We start from the raw sequence: 24,419 nt of genomic DNA, 5'->3' as shown, positions 1-24,419 counted from the left end.
AGCTGTAACACATCTTAGAGCACCAGGCACTGTTTGTGTGGGGTTGGGGGCAGTTTTTTCCCTTACACTAGTGTTGGTTGTTGCTTCACCATCTGAGTAGTCAGGGTTTATGTAGTAATTTTGTTTAATCCTACACACGCTAGCCCGTGAAGCCATCTCTGTACAGAACCACTGGGTTGTTATGCTTGACAAGGCAAAACACTGAACAGTTGGCTTCAGCTGAGACAGATGTAAACACTCGTAGTGTGTGTGTACTTTTGTGGTTCTCTTAGCACAAGAGAAGATGCCCAAGAACTACAGCTGGCAGCTTCACAAAAAAACCCCATAAATCTGTAGCCTTTTGCCTGAATTTGTTCCTTTGTAAAACGGGGGTTTGTTAAATTGATTCTTATTTCACAGATTTCTCTACGGGAAAGAAATGTTCTGACATCACCACAGTTCTCTTACAGGATTCACCTCAGCTGTTTAACACAAATCAATGCCAGAATTTTTTGTCATTCTGTAGTCTTTGCAGAGCCAGTGCAGATTAAAATCTTATATTCCAATTTATGAAGACATCTGAGTCATCGCAGTTTAATGTTTCAGTATAATTTAATGCTGTTTTGGTTCCTTCTGTGAAAAAGAGCCAATCCAATTTACCTGTATTATAATATCAGTTGCTACTTTGATTTGGTAAGGAGTCCTCATCTAACACCTTTTTCTTGTAATGGACCAAGTTCTTCACTCACATACAAAATTATGCAAGAAGAATAGGAGAGGCCAAAGCCATTAAAACAAAGTACCCTGAAATTACTACTGCTGACGCTAACAAAAAAAAAGGAAATTGTATGAATCGTACTAACAGCAAGGGCTTTTTGTTTTCTTTTTAAAGGTGCAGAACGTGTCATTACATTGAAAATGGAAATCCCTGGATCCATGCCACCTCTCATTCAGGAAATGCTGGAGAACTCTGAAGGACATGAACCACTGACACCAACCTCAAATGGAAACCCTGCAGAACACAGTCCCAGTATCTCACCTAGTTCAGTGGATAACAGCAGTGTCAGTCAATCCCCAATGGTGCAATAAGACATTTTCCAGCTACTTCAGACATTCCTAACACCTTATGTACAGGGATGAAAAGCAAGAAAAAAAAAAAAACATTTTTACTGCTGCTTAGTTTCTGGACTTAATATATATCTATATATGTATATATATATAGATAAAAACTCAACAAGGACCAAGAAATTTTCATATGTATCAATATATACTCCTTGCTGTTTAAACTCTTAAAACTAGAAAATGCAAACTTTTGAAACTCTAAATCAGCCATTTCATGAAAAAAAAAAAAAATAGTTAAGCTTCTGTTTTCTCCTCTGAACATTCAAGATTGCATGGTGACAAGACAGATCTCAAACTTTAAATTCTGGTTGCATTTCTGATGACTTTGTACATACAAATGTATGGCTGTACTTTCTATACTGGATGTTTGGTGCTTTCCTTTTGTCTCTCATACCTAAACCAATCAAGACACCAACCATATGAAATGGACTACTCTACACATCCAGAAAAGGAAGTTTAAAGGACCGTCTGATTTAGTTTAATATGAAAATTTGTCTTTGATGCCCTCAGTTTGCATCTCCTTCCTTGTAAAAAGTATACAAAAATTCACTGCACTAGCAGAAAAGACATCAGTATCAGCATTAACTGCCAGATCAGTTATTCAGATGTCATTTGTTCCACTGTTAATGTCACTTTAAAATTTGAAGAAGTGGTTTCTTACCTGGCTGGTGACCTAGCTACACAATTAATGACAACAACATTTCTACAGTAACGATAGCCTCCAAGGCAGAAACACTTTTTAGTGTTACCTTGTTTTTGTTTACTTGTTCACAAGCCATTAGGGAAACTTCATGGGATGATAACCAGCGGGCTCATTTACAGCTTTTGCATCGGCGAGCCTAGGGTATTTCCTGCAGAGTGGACTGCCAGGAAGTAGCTGGGTCATCCAGGCTTCCTGGCGCTAGGGGAGCACAGCTAGGACTGCCAGAAACACAAGGAGAGAATCTGCCTTCTTGGCCTTGTTAAATCACCATGAAGCAGAGTGAAAACTGTGGTAGAATGGTTAACAGATTTAAAGTGTCAGTTTCTTAGGTTTCATTTAAAGCACTAGTGGATTTTTTTTTTTTTTTATATATTCTAGCAAGTCTGTGATGTACTTTCACTGGCTCTGTTTGTACATTGAGATTGTTTAACAATGCTTTCTATGTTCATATACTGTTTACCTTTTTCCATGGAGTCTCCTGGCAAAGAATAAAATATATTTATTTTAAAAAAAACACTGTGTAGAAGTAGTCCCTCTAGTCCTAATTTCACACACACACACACGGTAGTTTTCCATTTTTTAATGTTTAAACTTCATTTCAAAAAGCAGGTTTGCTGGTTGCAACCATGACAATTAAAATGTGCTTTAGCACAGCTGTCTAGAACATCTCTACAAGCCAGTCAGACAAATACATGACATTTCAATGAGTAAAAAAGAGCATAAAACTGTAGGTGTAAGAACAAAATGTTAAAATGCCTACACACAATAATAAAAACCATCAATTACATTATCACATAAAATAAGTCAAATGTACAAAAGTTTGCGACAGAAGGGACAAAAGGACAACACAAGATAGTTGTTGGAAAACATTTGTGTGCTCTTTGGGCACTTAATTAAACATATCAAAATCATCATCTTCATCAGACTCTGCAAAATATTTAACTTCTTTTCTAGCCCGGCCTGTCCGTGGCTTTGGGGCAGTTTCGGAGGCAAAGCCTGACTGAAAGATTTCCACATCAGAATCCTGGTCAAAAGCGGCCTTCTTGGATTTCTTTAGGAAAGAAAAGACAAATCAGTTGTGATGCTGTGTATGTTTTTGTTTTTCATGTTCAGAATTGAAGTAAACCTTCTCTAACATCTCATTTCTAAACACACCTAACCCCCATTAGCATATTAGCAACCTATAACAAGAAAATGGAGCTTTAATGTAATCCAGTTCTTTTTACAAGGAAAAAAAGAGCAGAGATAGAACTGACCTTGCTTGGTGTTGATTTAGGTGTTTTCTTCCCAGGGTTGTATTCACCTTCATTTTCTGAACTGGATGTTTTCCTTTTCTTTGCCCCTCTACCTTTTCCTAGGAGAGAGAACATGATTTAACTTTGGTTTCTTTTTCTTTTTTTTCTTTTTTTTAACTAAAACACCAGAGTTCAGCAGACTGAAAAAAAAAAAACAACCAAAAAACACCCCAACCTTGTGAAATTACTTTAGTATGCCTATACTTTAAAGTTCTAGTATAGTTTACAACTCAAGCATCTTCACAACAGCAGTAAAATACAAGGGGGGGGGGGTGTTTAATATTTTTTTTTAATTAAATCTTTTATACTTCTTCCAAAGTTACCATTCACCCTTGCAATTCAAGCTGTCAGTTCAAGGCAGGGACAAATTTCATTAGATCAATGAATTCTAGACTTCTGAAGTACTACAAGTCTTTAGTCACCTGTACTGATTACACAGCATTAATTCACCTTTACTATTTAGTAACTCTAGTGTTCTCCTCAACACTGGCGCATTATTTGCAGACTCCTCTGATTACACTGCTTGCGCTGTTGTGAGGATTCTCACAACAACTGAGAACTGGGATACCAAAGAACTGGTTTAAAAAGCCAGAAATCACTATTTACTAGAATTACTACCAGAATTTTACTGTCTTGGTAAAAAGCTGAGAGCAAAGAAAATAAGCAGTATCCAGGTGAACTGATGACCAAAACAAACAAAAAAAAAGGGGGGGAGCTATTAAATATATTCCCAACAGTGAAGGTCAGCTAAAAAGTTCACGCATTGTTTGTCAAGTAAAGTCAGTGTGCTATATTTGTCACAGAAAAGGCTCATGGCTGAGTAATCTACTAGTGATTAAATTACTAATAAATCACTGTGGTTCTAATTTTAGAGACACTAGTTCTGCTTCCTTGTAAAAAGGCTTGTGGATCTGTTAGAGAGAGAGCAGAGCCACAAGTGTTGAGGAGCACAGCAGCAGAACTCTTACCTTTGGGTGCTGCAGTCTTCTTTGGAATGCCAAATTCTGAATCTGAGTCAGAGTTTACAGTTTCCACCTTCTTGGCCTTGGGAGCTCTTTTAGGTTTAGGGGGCGCATCTAGTTTTGCTGTTAGAAGTTAGAGATACTAAATATGTTAAATTCACATATTGGTTAGAAATATTAAATTTTATTAGATATGCCAATTACAGCATAAATGGCAGATACTAAGATGAGCAGTTTCTGCACTTGGGGAAACAGACTTCAGCTTTTACACTAAAACTTGTGTGGACTAAACAGGAGGTTTCCTTTGCTATACTTTGAGCTTGTAGCAGTGCATTTTGTAGCTTGTAGCAGTGCATTCAGTAAGGTCCAGTGGTTTTGATTAACTACTTCATCTTTTTGACCACAGACATGGGACAGGAAGGAGACACAGCTGTGGATTTCTTACAGAATTTCAGTTACTGCTATGCAAATAGTCTTCCCATCATTAAAAGACAGTCATGGGTATGGTCACACAATGGGTGATAAGGGATAGAATCACAATCGTTTATGTTGGAAAAGACCCTTAAGATCATCTGATAATGTGTTCTATATGCTTACAGACAAGCCAGTCTTTTGGCCACAAATAACCTCAAAGATGACAGGACGTGTAAAAACACTCCAGATGATAGCAGGAATGTGGACATTTGTGAGACCACAAGCTTTCATTTATGGTATCACCAGGGGAAATGCATTCAGACAACAGGTGAGTGTCTCCACAGTTTTTTTGCTGTGATGCCTTGAACTGCTACCCACTGGAGAGTCACTGCACAAGGACAGGTATGTCTTTCCAGGGTTTTGTTGTAATAACTCACAATACAAAAAAAAAAACCCCAGCTTTCTTTGGCATCACAGATGGGAAAAAAATGGTGTTGGCCATGACAGCATTTCAGATACAATCTGGGGAGGGAAGCAACAATGCTTAGGATGAAAGTCAGGAACCATATTTGAAAGCAACTTGAAATAGGTCTTTCTAGTTATCTCAACTGGGAAAACCCAGCTGTATTAATATAAAAAGTAAGCCACAAAGACCTACCAGTAAGCCTGGAAAAAGTACACAGCAACTGAAAGCAGGGGAAATACTTTCTAGAATCATCACCAAAAGAAAGTAGCTAGTTATCAGTAAAGGAGGGGGCAGTGTTACCTGAAGGTACACTATTTTAGGTCCCATAAGGCAATGAAGTCCTTCATTTAGGAAAAAGCTTTACCAGCATAAGAAATGTAGACTAGGGGGCAGGGAGGGGAAAGATTTAGAAGTTTCATCAACTTGAAGATGACAAGCAGAAATTATGACCAAGAGAATTTTAGAAGAAGGGATCCCTTTTAGATCTAGGTGACACTCAACATCAGAAGCTGAGGTTTAGATGTCCTCCTACAGGACTGTGTATGTTTTGGCCAGATAATTGTGCCTGGCACAGTTCCTCATGCTGTTAATGCAGAATTGGTATACCAGACAGAAGCCAAGTATGCTCCGTTGACAAATACTACACAGCACATACACCACGAGATGTATCTATCTTCAGCTGGCCATGAGTCCTTGAGTTTGTTACCTCATGTTAGAAGAGGGGCAGACTGCTCACTGACAAACAAGGAACTGGGGAACGAAAGAGAGGTATGACACACTGCCACAAACACTAGACTTGTTCTTCCCTTGGAACAGAGTCTGTCTTCACTGGTCAACTCCTGCGAAGTCTGTCTGCAGATCACCAAGTCCAAAGGGCAGTAAACCTTTTGTTGCCTGGTGACTAAAGTAATAGTGTCCATGGCTTCCAGAACATGGATCTCCTTCTGTACTAAGTCTAGTGGGTTTCTGAACCTCTGCCTTAGATATACACCTAATACCTGCACAAGTTGGAAGGATCTCTGACAACGACTAGACACCAGACCGCAATAAGCTCAGCCAAGCTCTCCACTAGGTATCACGACATGAAATGGAAGTCTGCAGTGGTCTCATTGTACACAGGCTCTCAAGAAGCCCAAGTTTTTGGTAGAAAGTCCAGAAATGGTATCAGTACTACAGCTGATGCAAACGGTACGTCTCACTGCTAGAATCTTAACAGCTGGGCTGTTCAAGGTGAGCAGCTGCTTATAATCAAAGTGTAAGACTGCTCTTCAGGTTTCCCTGAGGCTTACTATAAGGCACTAGAACCACTAGACCTCTATTCCTTTAATTCTTCTCACTGAGAAGGGAATGTGGCTGTACAGATAGCAAGGCACAACAAATGGTTCTTCAGTTTCAGCTTTCTATCCCTACAAATCCAAGCTCTGAAGTCACAGAAAATCAAACAACTCTAGAATAATTGTTTCAGCCACGCTATGGGCATTCCCAGTGTAAGGGTGAGTTGATGGAATATGACAATACCAGAAAATGGGTTTTGAAGGAGCTGCTGGTGCACGGCATGAAGATGGAGTTAGAATCAAGGAGACTGCTAAAAGGATACCAGACAACCAATGATCTAAGCACGCTAGGTTATCACTGCACTGTCAAACTGTGATCATGAAACTGTGGTCATGTCTAATCTGGGCAAAGGAGAAGATGTGAAAACTGGTGAAAGCAACCTGTTGTATTGTCATGCAATAGAGGGAGACTGTGTCCCTAAGGCTGCTCTGAAGGCAAAAATTTAAGTTTTGCTTGAAAGGGAGCCTGTTTATACCTATTTTGTGAGTGTAAAGGTTAATTAGAAACGGGGAAACATCACAGCTGTATTTTAAGGTTTCGAGTTAGGTTAATGACAACTCATCACATCCAGGCCTTCAAAAAACAGAGAGAAAGAGATTGAATGTTAAATTGCATCCATGCCTAGCTACTGCATACACACTTCTCTCTTGTATTTACTTCAGTACAGAAGTTTAACATAAAAGACTATTCTATTACAGATCAGTTATTTCTGTAAACAACCTCCATTTATTGTATTATAGAACATTAGCTGAAAGCGTTTGAGAAGCATTCAGACATTCGTTGATTCCAACAGTTTACAAATTAGATTAGACACAACACAGAAAGAAAGAGATTAGAAATAGGGAAGCAATGGGGGAGAGGATGAAAAGATGCTGCCATTCTCTGGTACCTAATATATAACAAAGATATTTTTTCTCATTTTTAAGAGAGTAAGTTAACTATTGTAACTGGCTGCTTTCTTGCAGATTTCCTTGAGATATCTTTTTTAGGAAGAATTAATACAGTAAGTTCAGCTTCAAGTTGGTCAAAAGAAGTTTTAAAAAACAAAGGCCACAGTATCACAGGGGGGGAAAAAAAGCTTTTGGAGGACAGAAGATTGAGCAACGAGGAAAATATCTGAAAGACATACCGGAAAAAAGGCAAAGATCTGAAAGCAACAAAATCTCTAGTCTATCATGTGCTAAGAACTGTATTTTATAACCTACTTAAACTAGTATTATGTAAGAAAAAACATTATTTTCACCATTAATTACAGCAAGTGTCTAGCATAATCTTAACACAACATTTAGAAACAAGTGCAAGTCTTTCTCTTAGAAGCAGCGCTAAAACCCAATAAACCAATATTCCCCAAGGTAGACAGAGCAAAAAAACCTTATTCCTACAAATACCCAAGCACAACCACAGAAACAAATCCAAATAATAAACATGCTCTTCTTGGAATTATCCTTAATTCTGCTATGTGAGATCCTGTGAGATGCCAGTTCTAAGATCCTGACTAATAATGAAATAATTTATACCTCTTTAGTTTGAGGAGAGTATTTCATCATCCGTTTCAAGAAGAAAAACAACTGTGCCAAGTGGAACTTACTGTGAAAGCCTACTGTGCTGGTTTTTGCTGCGATAGAGTTAATTTTCTTCATAGTAGCTAGTATGGGGCTATGTTTTGGATTTGTGCTGGAAACAGTGTCGATAACACAGGGATGTTTTCATTACTGCTGAGCAGTGCTTATGCACAGTGAAGGCCTTTTCTGCTTCTCAGCCCACCCCACCCATGAGTAGGCTGGGAGTTGGGAGGGGACACAGCCGGGACAGCTGACCCCAACTGACCAAAGGGATATTCCATACCATATGATGTCATGCTCAGCATATAAAGCTGGGGGAAAAAGAAGAAAGGGGGTGACATGTTCAGAGTGATGGCATTTGTCTTCCCAAGTAACTGTTAGGTGTGATGGAGTCCTGCTTTCCTGGAGATGGCTGAACACCTGCCTGCCCATGGGAAGTGGTGAATGAATTATTTGTCTTGCTTTGCTTACGCGCATGGCTTTTGCTTTACCTATTAAACTGTCTTTATCTCAACCCACAGGTTTTCTCACTTTTACTCTTTACCATCCCACTGGGGGAGAGGTGAGTGAGCAGCTGCGTGGTGCTTAGTTGCTGGCTGGGGTTAAACGACGACACCTACTTAGGACACAAATATTTCTTGGGGAGTCCTCCTTTGCACTTGCTCTCCTTCCTTTTAAAGTAAATAAGTTACATCCATTATAAAAGACTATCTTCAACCCCAAGTTCATCTTGTTTCACTCATTCCCAGAGGGTAAAAACCTGCCATTAGTTAAACTAATCAAAGGCTGAACACCAATGCCATATGTGGAAAGTGTTATGTTTTGACACTAAAGTAGCCAGTGGAAAGAAAGAAATCAGTATCATTAAGGAGGTGGAAGAAGTTCACACCCTATGCTGAATTTCACCGAGGTCAAAATAAATGAATGCAGTTCCCACTTTGAAGATGTGAAGCGATAATGTAAAGGTGGAGGAGATGAGTTTTAAAAAAATGGATTGGCTTACAAGACAATCCTATACGTACCCTTTTTAGCAGCTACTGTTTTACTTGGAATTTTCTCTGTTTGTTTTGGGGCAAAAGATGATGAGAAAACAGGAGCAGAATCCTCTTCGTCACTGTCCAATTTTGCTGTATCTACAATCACAGAGTACATTTAAAATAAGGTGTGTTCACTGCATATTTTAAATCATCGATATTAATTACAGTCAAAATTAATCTCAAAAAAGTCCTTCTGATACCACAGCTAGGCTGTGCATGTACTGTGACTTTCTTATCTATGATACAAACTTTGTTCTGCAAATCTGGACATCCTGCTTCTATAACTACTGTGTGAATTTTGTGTATACAACATAAACTCCCTAATATATTCCATAACGGTTGCTATAACATTAAATATCTGAAGGGTGGATGTCTAGAGGAAGGGGCCAGACTCTTCTCAGTGCTGCCCAGTGACAGTACAAGGGGCAATGGGCACAAACTGGAACACTGGAAGTTCCATCTCAACATGAGGAAAAACTTCTTCACTTTGAGGGTGACAGAGCACTGGAACAGGCTGCCTGGAGAGGTTGTGGAGTCTCCTTCCCTGGAGATATTCAAAACCTGCCTGGACGCCATCCTGTGCAACCTGCTCTAGGTGATCCTGCTCTAGCAGGGGGGTTGGACTAGATGATCTCCAGAGGTCTCTTCCCTACCATTCTGTGAATCTGTAAACAGATGAGTGCAAACAAGCTCACCATCATCTGTCTTCTGAGAGTAAGATGGAAAAGAGAAGATGTTCCCAAAATCTTGATTTTTCTTGTCTTGAGACATTTTTCTACTTCCAAACAGGAAAAAGAAATTATGAGTTGCATTAACTACTTACTGAAGTATGTAGACATTATAATATCCATATGAGATTAAATTCCTGGTTTAGCACTACAAAGCATTTCTAGCATTTTTCTACATGCTTGCAGCAGTCAAACCCATAAAATCACCATTCAGTCATGAACTTCAGGCATTTAAAATTAACAAAATTACATTTTTTTGTCTGTATACCAGACTGGCATAAGATAGAAAATGGACAATCTTACAAAATGCAGTTTAAACAGATAACATTACTGACAGTGTACCGTAATTTGGTAAGTCACGTTTACCTCTGCATGGGTCAATTGCAAGGCTGAGATAACATATGCTTTGATTCCTCCCCAGAAATGTATAAATTTTATTTTCCATGGTACATGTAGAGTAATAACAGCTTGATGTTTCTCAGCTTTGTTCAGAGACTTCTGCATTCGAAAAAATTATTAGTAAAGAAATACTGCTGAGGTATAGTACTTACTCTGGAGACGGCTTTGATTTGGCTGGGGAGAAGTCATATTCATCTTTTTCTAAACTGTCTGAGGGAACAAACTCATCCTCTCTGTCATTTGTAACTGGAGAGGCTTTTACTTTGAGCTCATCCAAATCATTATTATTGTTGGCATCATCATCATCATCACCATCATCCTCCTCTTCTGAGAAGTCGAAAGTATACTTGGGCCTCTCAGCTAAAAAAAGAAAATCACATGTATACACATTTCAAGATAGCTGTTTATGTTAATACATACATAAATGAAAGTGGAAGTCACTAAACAATCCCTGCCTCAGAGTATACTAGACAAAAGACTGGGGGAAACAAAACCTGTTTGAGCCTGGAAGAGTAAAGGGACATAATTTAAAGTGTTGCCAAACTTCTAACACCACTTGCAGCTTGCTCAGATACCTTCAGCTAACGGCATTATGGAGACATCACTGCATAAGTACTTTTAAGGAATGAGAATCCTTCACTTACCATCGCAGTTTTCTTGAATCTATCATTTGAACATTCTTCCTAATCAAATGCTTGAAAATTGATCAATAATTTTCCAGAAGAATGTGTGAGTTTTTCTTTAACTATCAAATATTTATATATTTTCCAAACTTTCAGCATCTGATATTTTTGCTTTTCATGGACTGTTCAGAATTTTTTTGACAAATTTTTACTACCCATTTGGGCTTTAGGGCCTTATTTGACAATATAAATGCACTAATTTTTTTCATTTGTAATGGTATTATCTTGTCTATTTCTTGTATAATTCACTAGTTTTGTGAGTAATTTCTATTCTAGTGTTTACAATAAGGGAAAAATATTTCTGGAACATGTTACAAAACCTTACATATCAACTTTCAAGTTCTTTGTCTTGACATTAAGGGTTTTTTTCATTAACTGCACAGTGAAGAAAATGTAATGCAAGCTATCCATTGGAGATAAAGAGATAAAGTCCTAAAGGAAGGCTATGGCCAAAGGAAAATGTAGTTTTGTAGCTGAAACTTTCAGTTCACAATGCGTAATTCACAAAAGCTTGGGTACCTGCAGCTCTCCTAAGCAGAGAGTCTCTTGGAATAATCACAGGCTCATTCTCTTCTAAATCACTTTCAGACTTGGATTCATCATCTGACCATGGGTTTCGTTTCTTCACTTTTTTTGCACTGGATTTTGTAGATGATGGTGTTCTTCTTACCCTAGTACCTGCCACAAGTTAAAGCATTTACTACAGTTAGGGTAAAAAAAATATTTTCATCTTCTCTAATCTTTATGATGCATAAATTTAGTATAATTCTTTTATCTTAAAAAGTTCTCCTTTAAATGTTGTAAATTTTCTTCTCCTTCCTGAAGAAAAATTGAACATGATGAAATTACTTCACACAGAACCTGACCTGCTGCCAAATAAATTTATGACTGAAAAACATAAAAGTTTCTAATGTGCAGTTTTAGTTCCTCTGCAGTCAAACTTCCATTTTTTTTAAAGGTTGCTGGGGTTTTCCAGGAAAAGAAAAAGCAGTTTTCCATTATTCAGGGAACATGATCAGGAATAGTTATTGGAAAAATCAAATTAACATGGGAAGGAGAAGATACCCTACTGGGGGGTAAAAATGCGGTCAGTCAATTGCAGGGCAAGCCCAGGTCAAGCTGGGCTAATTGGCTCTGGCTCAACACCAGCTAGGGTAGATTTGAGCTGCATGTAGACAACTCAGTCATAATTGTACTCAGTTAATCTATTTAGGTTGGATAATCTCCTGAATAATTAAAACCAGATCTTATCTCAGAAGAAATATTTGTATAACTGCTTTTTATTACTTTTTTTTTTTAAACCTCATGCTTAAAACCTTCTCTTCTGTCTTTAGCTTTCTTTTTTATTGCTGCCCCATCATTACTGTGTATTTCTCAAACAGTAATAATAAATTCCTACTGACAGAGGTAAAAGGAAAGTTACCATCTGCATTGGTTATTCTGCCAAGCCATAACATGCATAACTTTTAAAAAGTCAGAATGACTGAATATGTCAATAGGAAAATATATTTATTTAATCAAGTTTTACAATCTATACAATTACTCAGACTGAAGGTGAGTGCCATGTCCTTCAAAGTCAGAGAGCATGCAAACTAAAAATTTCAGTTTGCACAGAATTACTCTAATTATGTAAAAATAATCTATTTTTCTACTCACAAATTCAAAGACTTAGACCCCCCCCTCAAAAAAAAAAAAAAAAAAAATCAAATGCAGAAAATGTAAGATCCAGAACCCCCATAAAATCAGCTTACATACAAGAAATTTCAGCAGAGTACTTTCAAGTGTTTCTACACATCTCTTTTGGGAAGAAAACCAGATTAAATAGTGATTATTGTGGTGTATTTCCCTTTTCACTATGTGTTAAAAATATATTTAATGCCCAATTAGTATACACAACTAAGGTTAACTATGACTTTATAAGGATTTTACCAGGCTCCTTCTTCTCTCTCTTAGGTTTAGGGGTTTTAGCTGTGGCTGATGTATTCATTGAGTCATCCCCACCACCCTCAGCTGGCACACCACCAAATTCTTCATCAAATTCCATTTTTATTGCTAGAGAATCAGTTTCACCCTAAAAAAAATAAAGAAGTTTGGCAAAATAAAATAAATTGTACTTTTATATTTCAAAATAGAACTGGAAGAGTTTTGTAGAAGGTAATAAATGAAAGTAGACTACTATATTGACATTTGTTGAACAGTCTTGGAAAGAAGAAATCACAATAAAAGTAGTAACAAGAGGCTTGCAAACGTAGAAGAAATCCAGTATTAACTTCTTCATGCATTAGATCAGCAAAACAGTGTAAATAAAACATTAATGAGGTCTAGTGGTTTGGATTTATGCTACCAGAGTAGAAAAATATAGCAGTTAAATAATAAATAGTCTAACTATAGCAATAGTTTTGATTTACCTTTTTCTTTTTCAGCAGTTTCCTACTGGCATCAGCTTTCATGGCTGATGTAATCTGTGGAACTATTCTTCTGCCAAATGGTGATGGCATGGTCTCTTCCAACTGAAGTTTCTTCATCTTGGGTTTACCAACTTTGCCTTTTATTGGTTTGCCAACCATGCCAGCCAAAACATCTTCTCTTTCCTGTGCTTCTACTTTCTATCAAACAAGGGGGCATGGGGTGGGGGGTACACATTCTTTTTTAATAAGGATAAAGTGGAACATGGTGATTATTCAAGATTCATCTCCTTTTTACATGGAGCATAAAACTTGCCTTAATTCTCACTTGAATTGTAACACACCTTCCAGTAATGGAAAACCAAGTACTTAATCTTGGTAATTTTTTCATTACCCTGTACAGTTAAAAACTACATTTTCATTCAAGATTAAATAAACACAGGCTTTTGGACACTTCTTCTATCAAGTTTCTATTTCTCATGTACGTGTCTGGGTACTGATCCACCTTTTAAGTACTTCAACGTTTAATTTAAGTAGGTAGTTTCTGGAGTAATTTTTAAGGCACATTTTCCAGTCCTTTAATTAGCTTTTTTCACAGTATGAACATACAGCTGAAATACAGACATCCAAACAGAACACTTCCAATTGCAGTTGTACCATGAATACACACAGAAATAAAGTAAATAGCTTATTTGTATTATCCTGGGTCACTGCAAAAAGATTACATCAGCCCTTTTCAGGCTACATTGAATGCTGAGGCCCTCAGCAAGTTACTCACCAATAGGACATTACTTTTTTCCAGAGTTACTGATGAGGCAAAGTAAGAGCCCCTCATATGGTACAGTCTACACACTTCGTTCCTACATGTACAGCTTTGCATTTGACAATACTTATTGCCTCACAACCAAGTAGATCAGGTAGAACTACTATAATTATTACTATTACTAGTTACTACTCCCAGGTTTCTCCTGGTAATTTTTCTTTTACCATCACTGACTTGGGAAAAAATCCCAACATTAAATTGTATAGATGCAAGAGACAATCCCTGAGGAACACAACTAGGAACACAAAGACCCAATATTGATTTCCTACTTACCATTATATTTGGAGATCTATATACTTTTAATCCAAAATTTCATAATTTTTATTATTTTTCTTAAATTTTAATACTTTTAATTAATTAATGCTTTTAATTAAATTAAATTTAATATGCTTAGAAAGATATGTAAAATAAAACATACTTCAAGCTCTTCAACAAAGGCCGCTAGATCTTCTTTCCAGAGATCTGAAGAAGATTTCCTTTTAAGGTCATTTAGGTCTCTCTCCTAAAACATCAAAGTAGCATGTAGAATGTAAGTTACTAAGTTACAACTACAGTAAATAGTATCAAAACTGAACATTCACAATTAGACACATCAGTAATTACTGTATCATTTCAGAACAAGCCTTCCATGGTGTACCAACCTTTGAATCTCTCTGCTTAATTAACTCTTCTACTTTCTCTTTTGTGAGTGACCACAGAGACATGTTTAAGATATAGTTAAAGTCAGGGCCAGAAGTTGAGCCAGAAGCAGAGGAACCATCATCATTCGGGTTCTGTGGGTCCTCCTCTTCTGCTGCCTAAAGTGAAATATTCACAATTACAAGTATTAATAATCTTAGCTCTATGTACGAACTGTAACATTGTTCCAAAACACCATCAGAGAGTAGTAAGGTATGCCCTCATAGATTCAATAACCTTAACATTTTTTCTGGACCTTTCCAAAAGGCGATGTTCCTGTGACCTTCTATAGTTGGATTATTTAATCATTTGATGTAAGAAAACAAATCTGAACCTGATGCTAGTCATGTGCCTTGTACGCTATTGGCTACAGATATTGGTACTGTCCTAGCTATCTCACAGGGTTGAGACCTATGCCCTTGGGATATTCATGTGTATCTGTTTCTTCAGAAATGAGCACAGTCTTTTGGATAAAAACTAGTATCAAAGCCCCAAATGTACAAACTATGGTTTGGAAATGGATCAAAATTTCTCATAATAGTTTTGTTATAAAATACAATACACTGCATGGAGTTAAGATACAGTAGTGTAAAAAAAAAAAAAAAGGCAAAGCAAATGAGAACTGAAAACAGAAAGGAAAAGCAGTAGCAATGGCACAGAAAAGGGGTGGCTGACAGAAATTTGAAGTTGCTTTTCAAAGTAGTTTCATCTTCCCATAGTAAAGCATGAAATTAAGCTTGTCACATCTCTTTTGGAACAATAAAAAAACCTCTTGGTTTTAAAAAAGCAGAAATAAATATAGGCCATGGTCAAATTTGCTAAAGTTCAAAAGTCATAGGTTTATAATATTCATGTTTCATCACAGAAAACTGATGCATAAGTTATACATAAATATTTACATTTTGCAATCATATGACAAATAATAAGGGGAAAATCATATGTGTGGGGTAACTAATGCAGAATTTTATATATCAGCAAGTCAGAAATCAAGTTGCCAGTTTTGATTTGGGTACATTAAGAAATTCAATCCTTTGCATTCTCATTTTCAAACTTGTATTATCTAGTTTTCTTCTAAGTATTATCCATACATGATACCAGTATTTTGTGACAATATTTTTGTACAAGTTTAATGTATTTTTAAAAATGGAAGACAATAAGGAGTAATGAATAATCTTTTTCAAGTGTTATGTGTGTTAAAAATTAAGTTAGACTACTAGAAAACAAACACCTATAAATTAATATAATTTATAACATTAACAGCATCAAATATATCCAGTGATTTCAGATAATTACCTTTTCCTGTGCTTCTTTCCAGGCTTTTACTGGATCAGATTCATAACCTCTCTGGACCAACATCTGAATCAAATCTCTTTTTGATCTGTTCTCTACAAGACACACACAACGAGGAAGGGGGAAGAAAACGGAAAAAAAAAAAATCAGTGTCATGAAAATAGATGTCTTACAGGCAAGTACATTCCATTATATTTAAATCAATTTCAGATCTTCCACCACTGCTACCAATTCTAACTTACACTTACTCACCTATGGTAATTTTCCCTTGTATCTTCTCTAGAACAAAACGAGCTTGATTGTTAAGCTTGGTAGATTCTGCCCCCAACATTCCCACAAGCCATTCCTTGCGTAAACTATAATAATGTAATCGCAAATCAAAGAACTCCTTCAAGATGTCTTGCACAGTTTCATACTTCTTCAAACATCCCATATGATCAAATAGCACCTATGAAATACATAATATACTGCTTGAGAGAGATTGCATAACTCCAACTTTGTTAATCTTTGCGTACAAGTTTATATCTATTGCACATATACATGCACCATACAAAAAGTGGCATTCTGAAGGCTGTGAACTCAAACCTTACTATGGAACTACACAGCATATAGCTGGATAATTTTTATTTTTATTCACATGTAGATTTAAAATGAAATTTATGGTAACATGTTCAAACAGGAAGACAGTTACATAGAGAAATATGCCTGAATTCAGTCAAATTACTAATTTTATCTAAATATTAAAGCACAAGTTCAGTAGCACCTAATGATTAACAACTATTTAACGTAACGGTTGAAAAGCATCTTTAATAATCTTTCAGTTCAGCTGTCAAATCTGCCAGTTTTCAACTGTGAAAACTCCCATCCTTGTAGTTCAAGCACAAAGAAAGAAATCATTTTTACATCATAGGTGGAATCAATACCGCCTGACTTCTGACATCCCCAGTTTAGACATTTATAGGTGAACTAGTCACCCCAGGCGCCCTCTACAGTCAACTGAAAGAAATAAACCCCTCTAGGGGGCAATTCATCTGTCTAAACTATCTATCTGGGAGTAGGGTGAACAATGTCTAGCTCGCATAACTTTTTTAGATGCTTCCACCAGGGCAAGTTAATTCCTACACATGCACAGAAACCAGCCCTTACTATTTATTTCAGTAGGTAAAAACCCACAGGATTAAGCAACAAAACATTTTGTAATCTGTTAAACATTAATTCGAAGACAGATTCTCACAGTAGTTCATATCGTGGTTTTAATCTGTGATAAACACTATCACCTTGATTTGGTAGATTCACTTTTCAGGCACAATCTACAAAATGGGTTGAGCAAGGCCTTTTTCCTCTTCCAGTTCTATAGTCTTTAATTTACTTTTAACCTGCTTTCACATAGCTTTTGATTTATATAATAGCAACAGTAATGGTTTTTTTGCTTTGTGATAATATCTGAAAGTAGTATCTACCATTAAAAAAAAAAATCAACCTACTGTTTTTTCAGTCTTTGTAAAGACAGGTTGTTTGGAAATATTCTGGCAGTAATTATCTTAGAATTCAAATCCCTCTCGTAATAGACAGGCATGTATATTTACTCACATTTCTACTCCCATCTTGCTACAAGCAGAATAACCTATATGAGTAATTTACATCACTATTATATCTTCAGCAGCTTACAGATAGCGTTTCTATACTTTACAACCAAAAATGGGATTTACGTTGGTGGAAACATTGGATCATTTATCTCCTATTAGAGGAGTAATAGTCCTGTATAAAGTACAATTTTGAAAATGTAACTTGTCTCAAGTTTAAAACTCAAATCTAATTATAATATGGCAGAAAGTTATTTGTATGATCTACTTTAAATTAACCATTTTTGGTTAGCTGCACAGGAAATCTTCAATTACAGGAAACTAACCACCCCAAGCCTGTCTAAACTGGTTTGAGAGATTCATCAGGACTAAAATAGATTCACTGATCCATACTGACTTAATATTTGTCATCACTACAATTTTCTACTATTCAGTTTCAAATACACAGTACACTGTTCAATATCAAAGTACACTACAAAAACATTTGAGTTTAAAACAAGAAACAGTAAGGATTCTGATAGCCAAACATGAGAAAGTTACCATAGAATTACAAGTAAGACTTGTTTGAAGCTTAAAGACTTTGTGCAATCCAGCAGCTTCTGCCTGTGCAAGTTTTTCTTCTGTCATCTTCACAACAAATTTCACAGTCGTATCAGTGTGGTATTCCTTATAGTCAGAAATTAATGCTGGAGTTTTTTCAGTCCCATTCAACATAGGTTCTAGAACCTGTTCTTTGTACACCTATAAAAAATAGGGTAACAAAAACTTCTTAAAAACTTCTTAAAATCCCTAACTCCTTAAACCAACTAAACAAAATAAGATTTCAAAGCTTTGTGCATTATGTCTGATATCAGTTATACTTTAAAGAACCAGTATAACCTGCAAAATGCAGGCCAAGACTAGCACAAATATAAGAGCCATCTAACAAGGACAGAAAAGTCTACTCAAAAGAAAAAGGGGATTAAATGTAGAAGCAGATAATCTTTGTAGTATGGACAGTAGATGGCACAAGTAGAAAAACATCTTCTACAAAGGCACACGAAAGAATGAAGCCATGTTCCCTTCCATCTATGTATAAGTATCAGGAAAATGGTGTTAAAAGTTCATCAGGATTCAGGATTACATAGTTTAATAAGGAACTTTCTGTCATTTTTTGGTTTTACGTAAATGTATTTCACTGTTACTTACCTGAGTCCATGTCCTTACAGGAAGCTCTGTAATTTCTACTGTGTTCCTGTCAACCACAAATATTTCACCACTGACTACATACTGGTTTTGACCAAGTTCCTGAATGGTTCCTTTGAAGTTTTTGTAGTTTGGAAGCTGAAATTGCAAAAAACAGCAAAGCAGTAATAATCTTTATACTAAAACATTGGAAAAATATTTGTTTCCTATACACCATACAGCTATCACTTTATATTGCACTAATACATCAACCAGCTTCTCATGCCTGTGAAAATCTTAAGTCATAGGAAAAATACTACAGAAAAAAAAAGAATACACACATACTTGCTTCTGTCATGTGCATTTTAACATCTACAGAGTCGATAAGTGATTAAGAAGATGCAGCTGAACCCAGTGAGGTGGTAGGGGTTTTGTTTGTGGGGTGGGGTTTTTTTTCGGGTTTTTTTTTCTTTTTTAAAGAAAACTGCAAGAACAGATAAGGCATGACAGAAAGCAGATTAATACCCTAGTCTCACAATAACTTTACAGAAGTGGTGCTACCTCCCCTAACCATTTTTTCATTGTTGTGCTGTTTGGCAAAGATAGTGGAACCCATCCAGTTTGAAAAGTTACTAACAGGGTGGGGAATTTTTTTTAACTGAATTGATTCCCTTATCCAGCTTACCATGCAGCCACAAACACATACCAGCATACAGAAAGGAGCTAGATGGAGGCAGAACTGCCTCTTTCAATCACAGTGAAGCTTCAATTGACTGTGAGACTACACAGAAGGCCTAGGAGTCCTAAAGGAAGGGCAATGGATTGCATTAATTAAAAAAAAAAAATAAAAAAATAAATCTATTCATTGTTCCCAAGAATTTGCAAAAGAAAATTCACTATGTCATGAAAATTGATACTGCATGCTCAGTGAACTGTGATCAAAGTAGAGAAGAAAAGATGTTTCTGCTTCTGTGACTTGGTAAACACAGCAAAGTAGCAATATCCATCAGTTGTAAAGTAAAGGTTCCATTTTCTGTATTTCATCTGTTGGCTACAGATATTCTGGGTTCACCCAGGCATTCTTCCTGTCCAATTTTTTTCAGGTATACACCACTTACGAGACTCCTTATAAAATTTTAAATAAAGGAACAGAAGCTAGCTGCATTCAGAAGCTGGTGATTTTCCTGAATAGTTGCAATATCTTCTCGTATGCTTACAGGCATATAAAAGAGAGTACCATTCAGACAAGCCAGAGCAAATGTTAAGCTTGGCTGAAGACGAGTATTAGTATACCTTCAAAAAGGAGCCATGTCATAACTACCCTGTAAGACTTGCAACTGTAAAGGCTTACAGTCAGCAGACTGAAAAAAAGTCCTCTGAAATAATTGGAAATATAGAAATTTCAATGTTTTTGCTTCAAGGTGAACTTTCCCAGCCTCATCCCAACAGTCAAGTAAAGATCCTACACAAAATTACTAGGACAATCCAACTCATATGTTCCAATAATCAAGTATTTCTAGACTCATATGAATTCATTCTGTAAGTACAAAATAAGGTTTGTTTAGTAAACATATAAATACCAGCATATACTATTATTTTTACCATTGGGTGGGGATCTAAGCCATCCAGCATTCGTCTGACATTGTTTACAATCTCTCTGGTATCGTAGTTTGGAAGTTTGCAGGCCCATCCAGTACCAATTCCTTCAGCTCCGTTTACTAAAACCATAGGAATGATGGGAATATACCATTCAGGTTCTACACGTTGGTTGTCATCATAAAGGAATTTAAGCAAGTTGTCATCCACTGATGGAAAAAGCAGCCTTGCTAAAGGGCTTGAAGAAAGAAAAAGAAGAAAATTGTTTAACTGGAGCCCCGTAAGTAAAGTACATAATGCTTTATTAGTCCATGGGTCCAGATATGATCTATTTGTAGATTTTTCTCATGTCTTCCTTTCTCTTTGCCATTCTGAAGCTGAAAATACAATGTACATACTACCTGAGAAAAGGAAGTTCTTTCCAATGGAAGAGTGTGTTCCTAACAGATGATATTTGTTTCCTTCACCGTAACACACGTACACAATACACTAGTAATTAATAGCATTTAACATCTACAAAAATACCATTCTTTGAAGCACTCAGAACACAGAGTTCAATGTGACAGTAGGTCACCCAGTAATAAAGCAACACAGCATGCAAACAGTTGCAAAACTTCATTGCTTAATTGTAGGCCTAGCAGTCTCTGAAAATACTAGAGGTTTTACTGGTGACTCCTTTTGCTTATCTAGTACATTCTCCTGGGTGAACACGATTTCCAGCACCTCATGAAAAAAGGAAAATGTACAAAACTAGGTTGCTACAGAAAGAACATATATGAGAAAGGGAATAAAACCTGATACTTATGTATAAAGCTTACAATCAGAGGAAAAGAAGAAACTACAAGAAATTTTAGGCAAAATATCACACAAATTAGGAAATAAAAGAAGCAACATAACTTATAAAATACTGTAATTTATATTGAGGAACACATTCTAACATGCTGCATACCAAATTGAACTTCAAGGTATTAGTTGTGAAACATCAGCATCATTAAATTAGGTCTTCACTATTAATTATGTATGTGTAATTTAGCTTGATATGAAGAAACTCATCCAAAAGAAAAAGAATCCATCTCAACTTTCTAGTCTATGCTGAGTTGCGGAACTCGTCACCAGGTAGCAATACATTTTTTATTGTGAAACTGAATAGATTTCACACTGAACAGGGAAACTGAAAGCTGCTTCTGCAAGAAGTCACAATTTAAGATCAGTAACTAATCTGAGTGATTTACATTTTCAGTCTTCAACCTTATGATTCAATGTTTAATTCCTTAAAAGCTATGATTCCCACAGTACTTCTATGCATGGAAAATCACGAAAAAAATCCTGGTGCAAAAACACACTTACAGATGTAAAGTGGAATTTGAGCTTCTATCAAAATATTCCAATTCCCCCCCCCCCCCCTCCTCTCCCCTAAAAAAACCCTGTGAAAGGATTAGTTTCGTAACAAGGCTTTTTTAAAGCATGTGTTTAGCTTTACATTTGTGTTTACCTTAACATGGTGAAAATATAGCGAGGGCTCGCAGCATCCTTTCCACCATGAAGCCTGGTACCAAACTGACCAATAGGTTGTAGCAGATTAACATTGTTACTTCCAACAAAGTTCTGAGCCAAGTTGACAATAGTCATCATTAACGCTTGCTGCAAGAAAATACATAGTCATAGTATTAAGAAGAGATAGTCTTTCCTAATCGGCCAATAAAAAATATTTTTAATGCCCAAAAATAGTGTGACTAAGCTAATTCAATTTCAAAAAAGTAGTCTCTCTGAGAAAGGAATGTTGTAAACCTATTACAAGAGCTGCTGGCAAAACATAATGCTTCCTCTTCCACAGCCACATTGCCTCCCTGATTTAAGTGTCCTTACATTCTATGCTTATGAAAACCCCTGGGCTTCTCTATTTTTTCTAAAGCACTTCTCTGGAGGAATGAAAGGGGCACAAACTGACTGCACTTACTACTGAATAAACTACTACTCACTGCTTTTAAAGGGAGAGAAGGAGGAATGGAGAGATACTGTTAATATGGCAACTTTTGCTAATTTTTCAGATAAATATAAGCAAAACAGGAGCTTGAAATAATCTCTGTTCCAACACTGTATCACGTTTTCAAAGAACAGTGTCTCTTCTTCTTACCTTAAAAGACTATATTTCTTGTTTAAGACAAAAATTGTCCTAGTACATAGTTCCTATATTCCTATGATTTGAGAATCTAGCATTTGCCTAGGTAATTTAGTTATCTACTATTTCGCCACAACTCACAAACTATTTGGGATACCACTGTGCACAAAGACTTGAAAAGAATGGAAATATGCTGTCTTATTAAGCTACGAACTGTTTGGTTCATTTTCTTTAAAAGTAAATCTGTGATTAGTAGACTTATAGTCAATAGGTTTGCAATTTCAACACAGCAAATGTTTACCTAATATTTTATATAGACTAAAAATCCTCATAACTTTACCATCATTCATACTCACCTCCCCATGGTGATAAGCTGACATTTCAGCAACAGAACCAGCCAGCTGAGCAACCTTTACTTCACGTTTATCATTTCTCTTAAAGCAAGTGAATAAAACTTTGCGTTGCCCTGGTTTTAAACCTATTAAAAAGAATATCCAATTTTCAACACATACATAAGCATATATTTTTAAGTAATAAACTTGTTTTGCCCTACTATAATTTCTGATCTCTTAAAAGAAGCCCAAACATTAAATGAAAACAAATTCACACTGTAATATCAACAAAATAACAAATTAATATTTCAGTTCTTTTAAAAAAATAAAAAATATTTTACCAAACTGAAAAAGTTACCAGAAAAGTGGAAGTGTAACTCTTTAAGCCAATCATTATTATGCAGCATACAATACATTATTCTAATAAACAGCAACTTTATCCTAAATGTACAGCTTCCACAAGTCAAGAGTTATTTCTCTCCAGTCTCCTCAGCAAAATCTTTTTCCTAAGAATATCACCACAAATTCAGCAGTCACAACTGCAACCGCAGCTTACATGTGTTTTAAAGCATTCTGAAATTTTACTTTTTGTGTGAAATTCTCAAATACTCTTTAAAATTCAACAAAAAAGATATGTTATTTGTCTCCCTTTTAGATATTTTAAAGTTTTAAGAAGCCAGTCTCTTTGATCATCTTTTTCATTTTTATTGCTTAGGCACACTAAGTACAACATCTGTGTTGAAGGGATTGCATCGTTTTTTCTGCATGTTATCTATAACTGATAACCAGTTCTAGATCATGCTTATTGAGCTACTCAGTGTTTTAATTCACATACATTTCTGAAATGCACTAAAATATTGCTACATGTTACCATTACTAAACTGGGTCAAATGTAAGAGCAAAAATTAAAAACAATTGAAAAAAAAGACACTGACTCTAATCTCTATTTCATTGAAATATGTAACATCCAATTTTCTTTACAATGGGCCTACATCATGTTTTTCTACCAAAAAAATATTGAATGTAACAGAGGATTTCCTTTACACAGGAGAATCACCAAGGAGTAAGAGTGGTAGCTAGTAACTGTGAAGAGATAGCCAAAATGTACTTCCTCTCTATTTTTTCTGAGATTTGCTACCAAACCAGCCTGTTATGTGTCACCTGATGATACTGAAGAACAAAACAATTGCTGGACTACTACACCTGCTGAGCATGCCCAGAATGCAGAATTACAGCCAAAGTTGGCAGAAACACTGATAGCAATTGTATACACATATAAAATATTATATTTATAATACTGTAAATACTATACTGTATAGTATATACTATATATGTATAGTGTTATACATAATATGTGTAACACAGCAATTATATGTAATATGTATAATATGTACACATACATTATATTATATATATACATACATGCGCACACGCAAATATATGAATAAATAAATAAATACATTTTCTTCTCATTTTCTTATACTTCTGTAGACACAATCTTGGAGAACTCCAGTTCGAATGAACAGGTATCTACTGCAAGCTCATTCTTTATTTTAAGTTTCAGCAAAATCATTCTGCTGTTTCTGAGAAAGCAGTCAGCAGGGAGTATGTTATAAGGAACTACACCTCTTGAAACATGCAGATCTATAGTGAATCTTCTTCCAGAGCAGTAAACTATGAAATGCTTGCATAGAGACTACCAGTTAATCCAAGTACTTAACTATGTGAGGAAGTAAGTCTGGAG

At 36.1% G+C, this 24,419-nt stretch overlaps 2 protein-coding genes across 12 annotated transcripts in view; one reads left to right on the top strand and one right to left on the bottom strand.

Moving 5' to 3' along the window:
* The window catches only part of RARB (retinoic acid receptor beta), a 332,052-nt gene extending 329,758 nt beyond the window's left edge, over positions 1-2,294 (top strand). For all 10 annotated transcript variants that reach the window (XM_075745805.1, XM_075745807.1, XM_075745801.1 and 7 more), the window contains one exon: positions 872-2,294. In XM_075745805.1, the coding sequence (XP_075601920.1) occupies positions 872-1,068 (197 nt within the window). In that variant the 3' untranslated portion in view covers positions 1,069-2,294. The remainder of the gene's footprint in view (positions 1-871) is intronic.
* A 75-nt stretch (positions 2,295-2,369) lies between these two features.
* Positions 2,370-24,419, bottom strand: part of TOP2B (DNA topoisomerase II beta) — a 64,652-nt gene continuing 42,602 nt past the window's right edge. Inside the window, exons 19-36 of one of the 2 annotated variants that reach the window (XM_075745799.1) lie at positions 22,700-22,821; positions 21,717-21,865; positions 20,231-20,462; positions 18,653-18,787; positions 18,005-18,205; positions 16,134-16,329; positions 15,885-15,976; positions 14,555-14,710; positions 14,332-14,415; positions 13,094-13,291; positions 12,615-12,756; positions 11,205-11,363; positions 10,155-10,362; positions 9,571-9,653; positions 8,861-8,971; positions 4,068-4,184; positions 3,061-3,158; positions 2,370-2,855 (exon numbers count right to left, since the gene is read on the bottom strand). In XM_075745799.1, coding sequence (XP_075601914.1) covers positions 2,694-2,855; positions 3,061-3,158; positions 4,068-4,184; positions 8,861-8,971; positions 9,571-9,653; positions 10,155-10,362; positions 11,205-11,363; positions 12,615-12,756; positions 13,094-13,291; positions 14,332-14,415; positions 14,555-14,710; positions 15,885-15,976; positions 16,134-16,329; positions 18,005-18,205; positions 18,653-18,787; positions 20,231-20,462; positions 21,717-21,865; positions 22,700-22,821 — 2,645 coding nt within the window. In that variant the 3' untranslated portion in view covers positions 2,370-2,693. The remainder of the gene's footprint in view (positions 2,856-3,060; positions 3,159-4,067; positions 4,185-8,860; positions 8,972-9,570; positions 9,654-10,154; positions 10,363-11,204; positions 11,364-12,614; positions 12,757-13,093; positions 13,292-14,331; positions 14,416-14,554; positions 14,711-15,884; positions 15,977-16,133; positions 16,330-18,004; positions 18,206-18,652; positions 18,788-20,230; positions 20,463-21,716; positions 21,866-22,699; positions 22,822-24,419) is intronic. The other variant, XM_075745800.1, reaches the window with a different exon arrangement.

The sequence above is a fragment of the Balearica regulorum genome, chromosome 2 (assembly GCF_011004875.1).
Source record: "Balearica regulorum gibbericeps isolate bBalReg1 chromosome 2, bBalReg1.pri, whole genome shotgun sequence".
Classification (NCBI taxonomy): Eukaryota; Metazoa; Chordata; class Aves; order Gruiformes; family Gruidae; genus Balearica; species Balearica regulorum.
The sequence above is the reverse complement of the archived record's forward strand: the minus strand, read 5'-3'. Positions and strand labels throughout refer to the sequence as shown.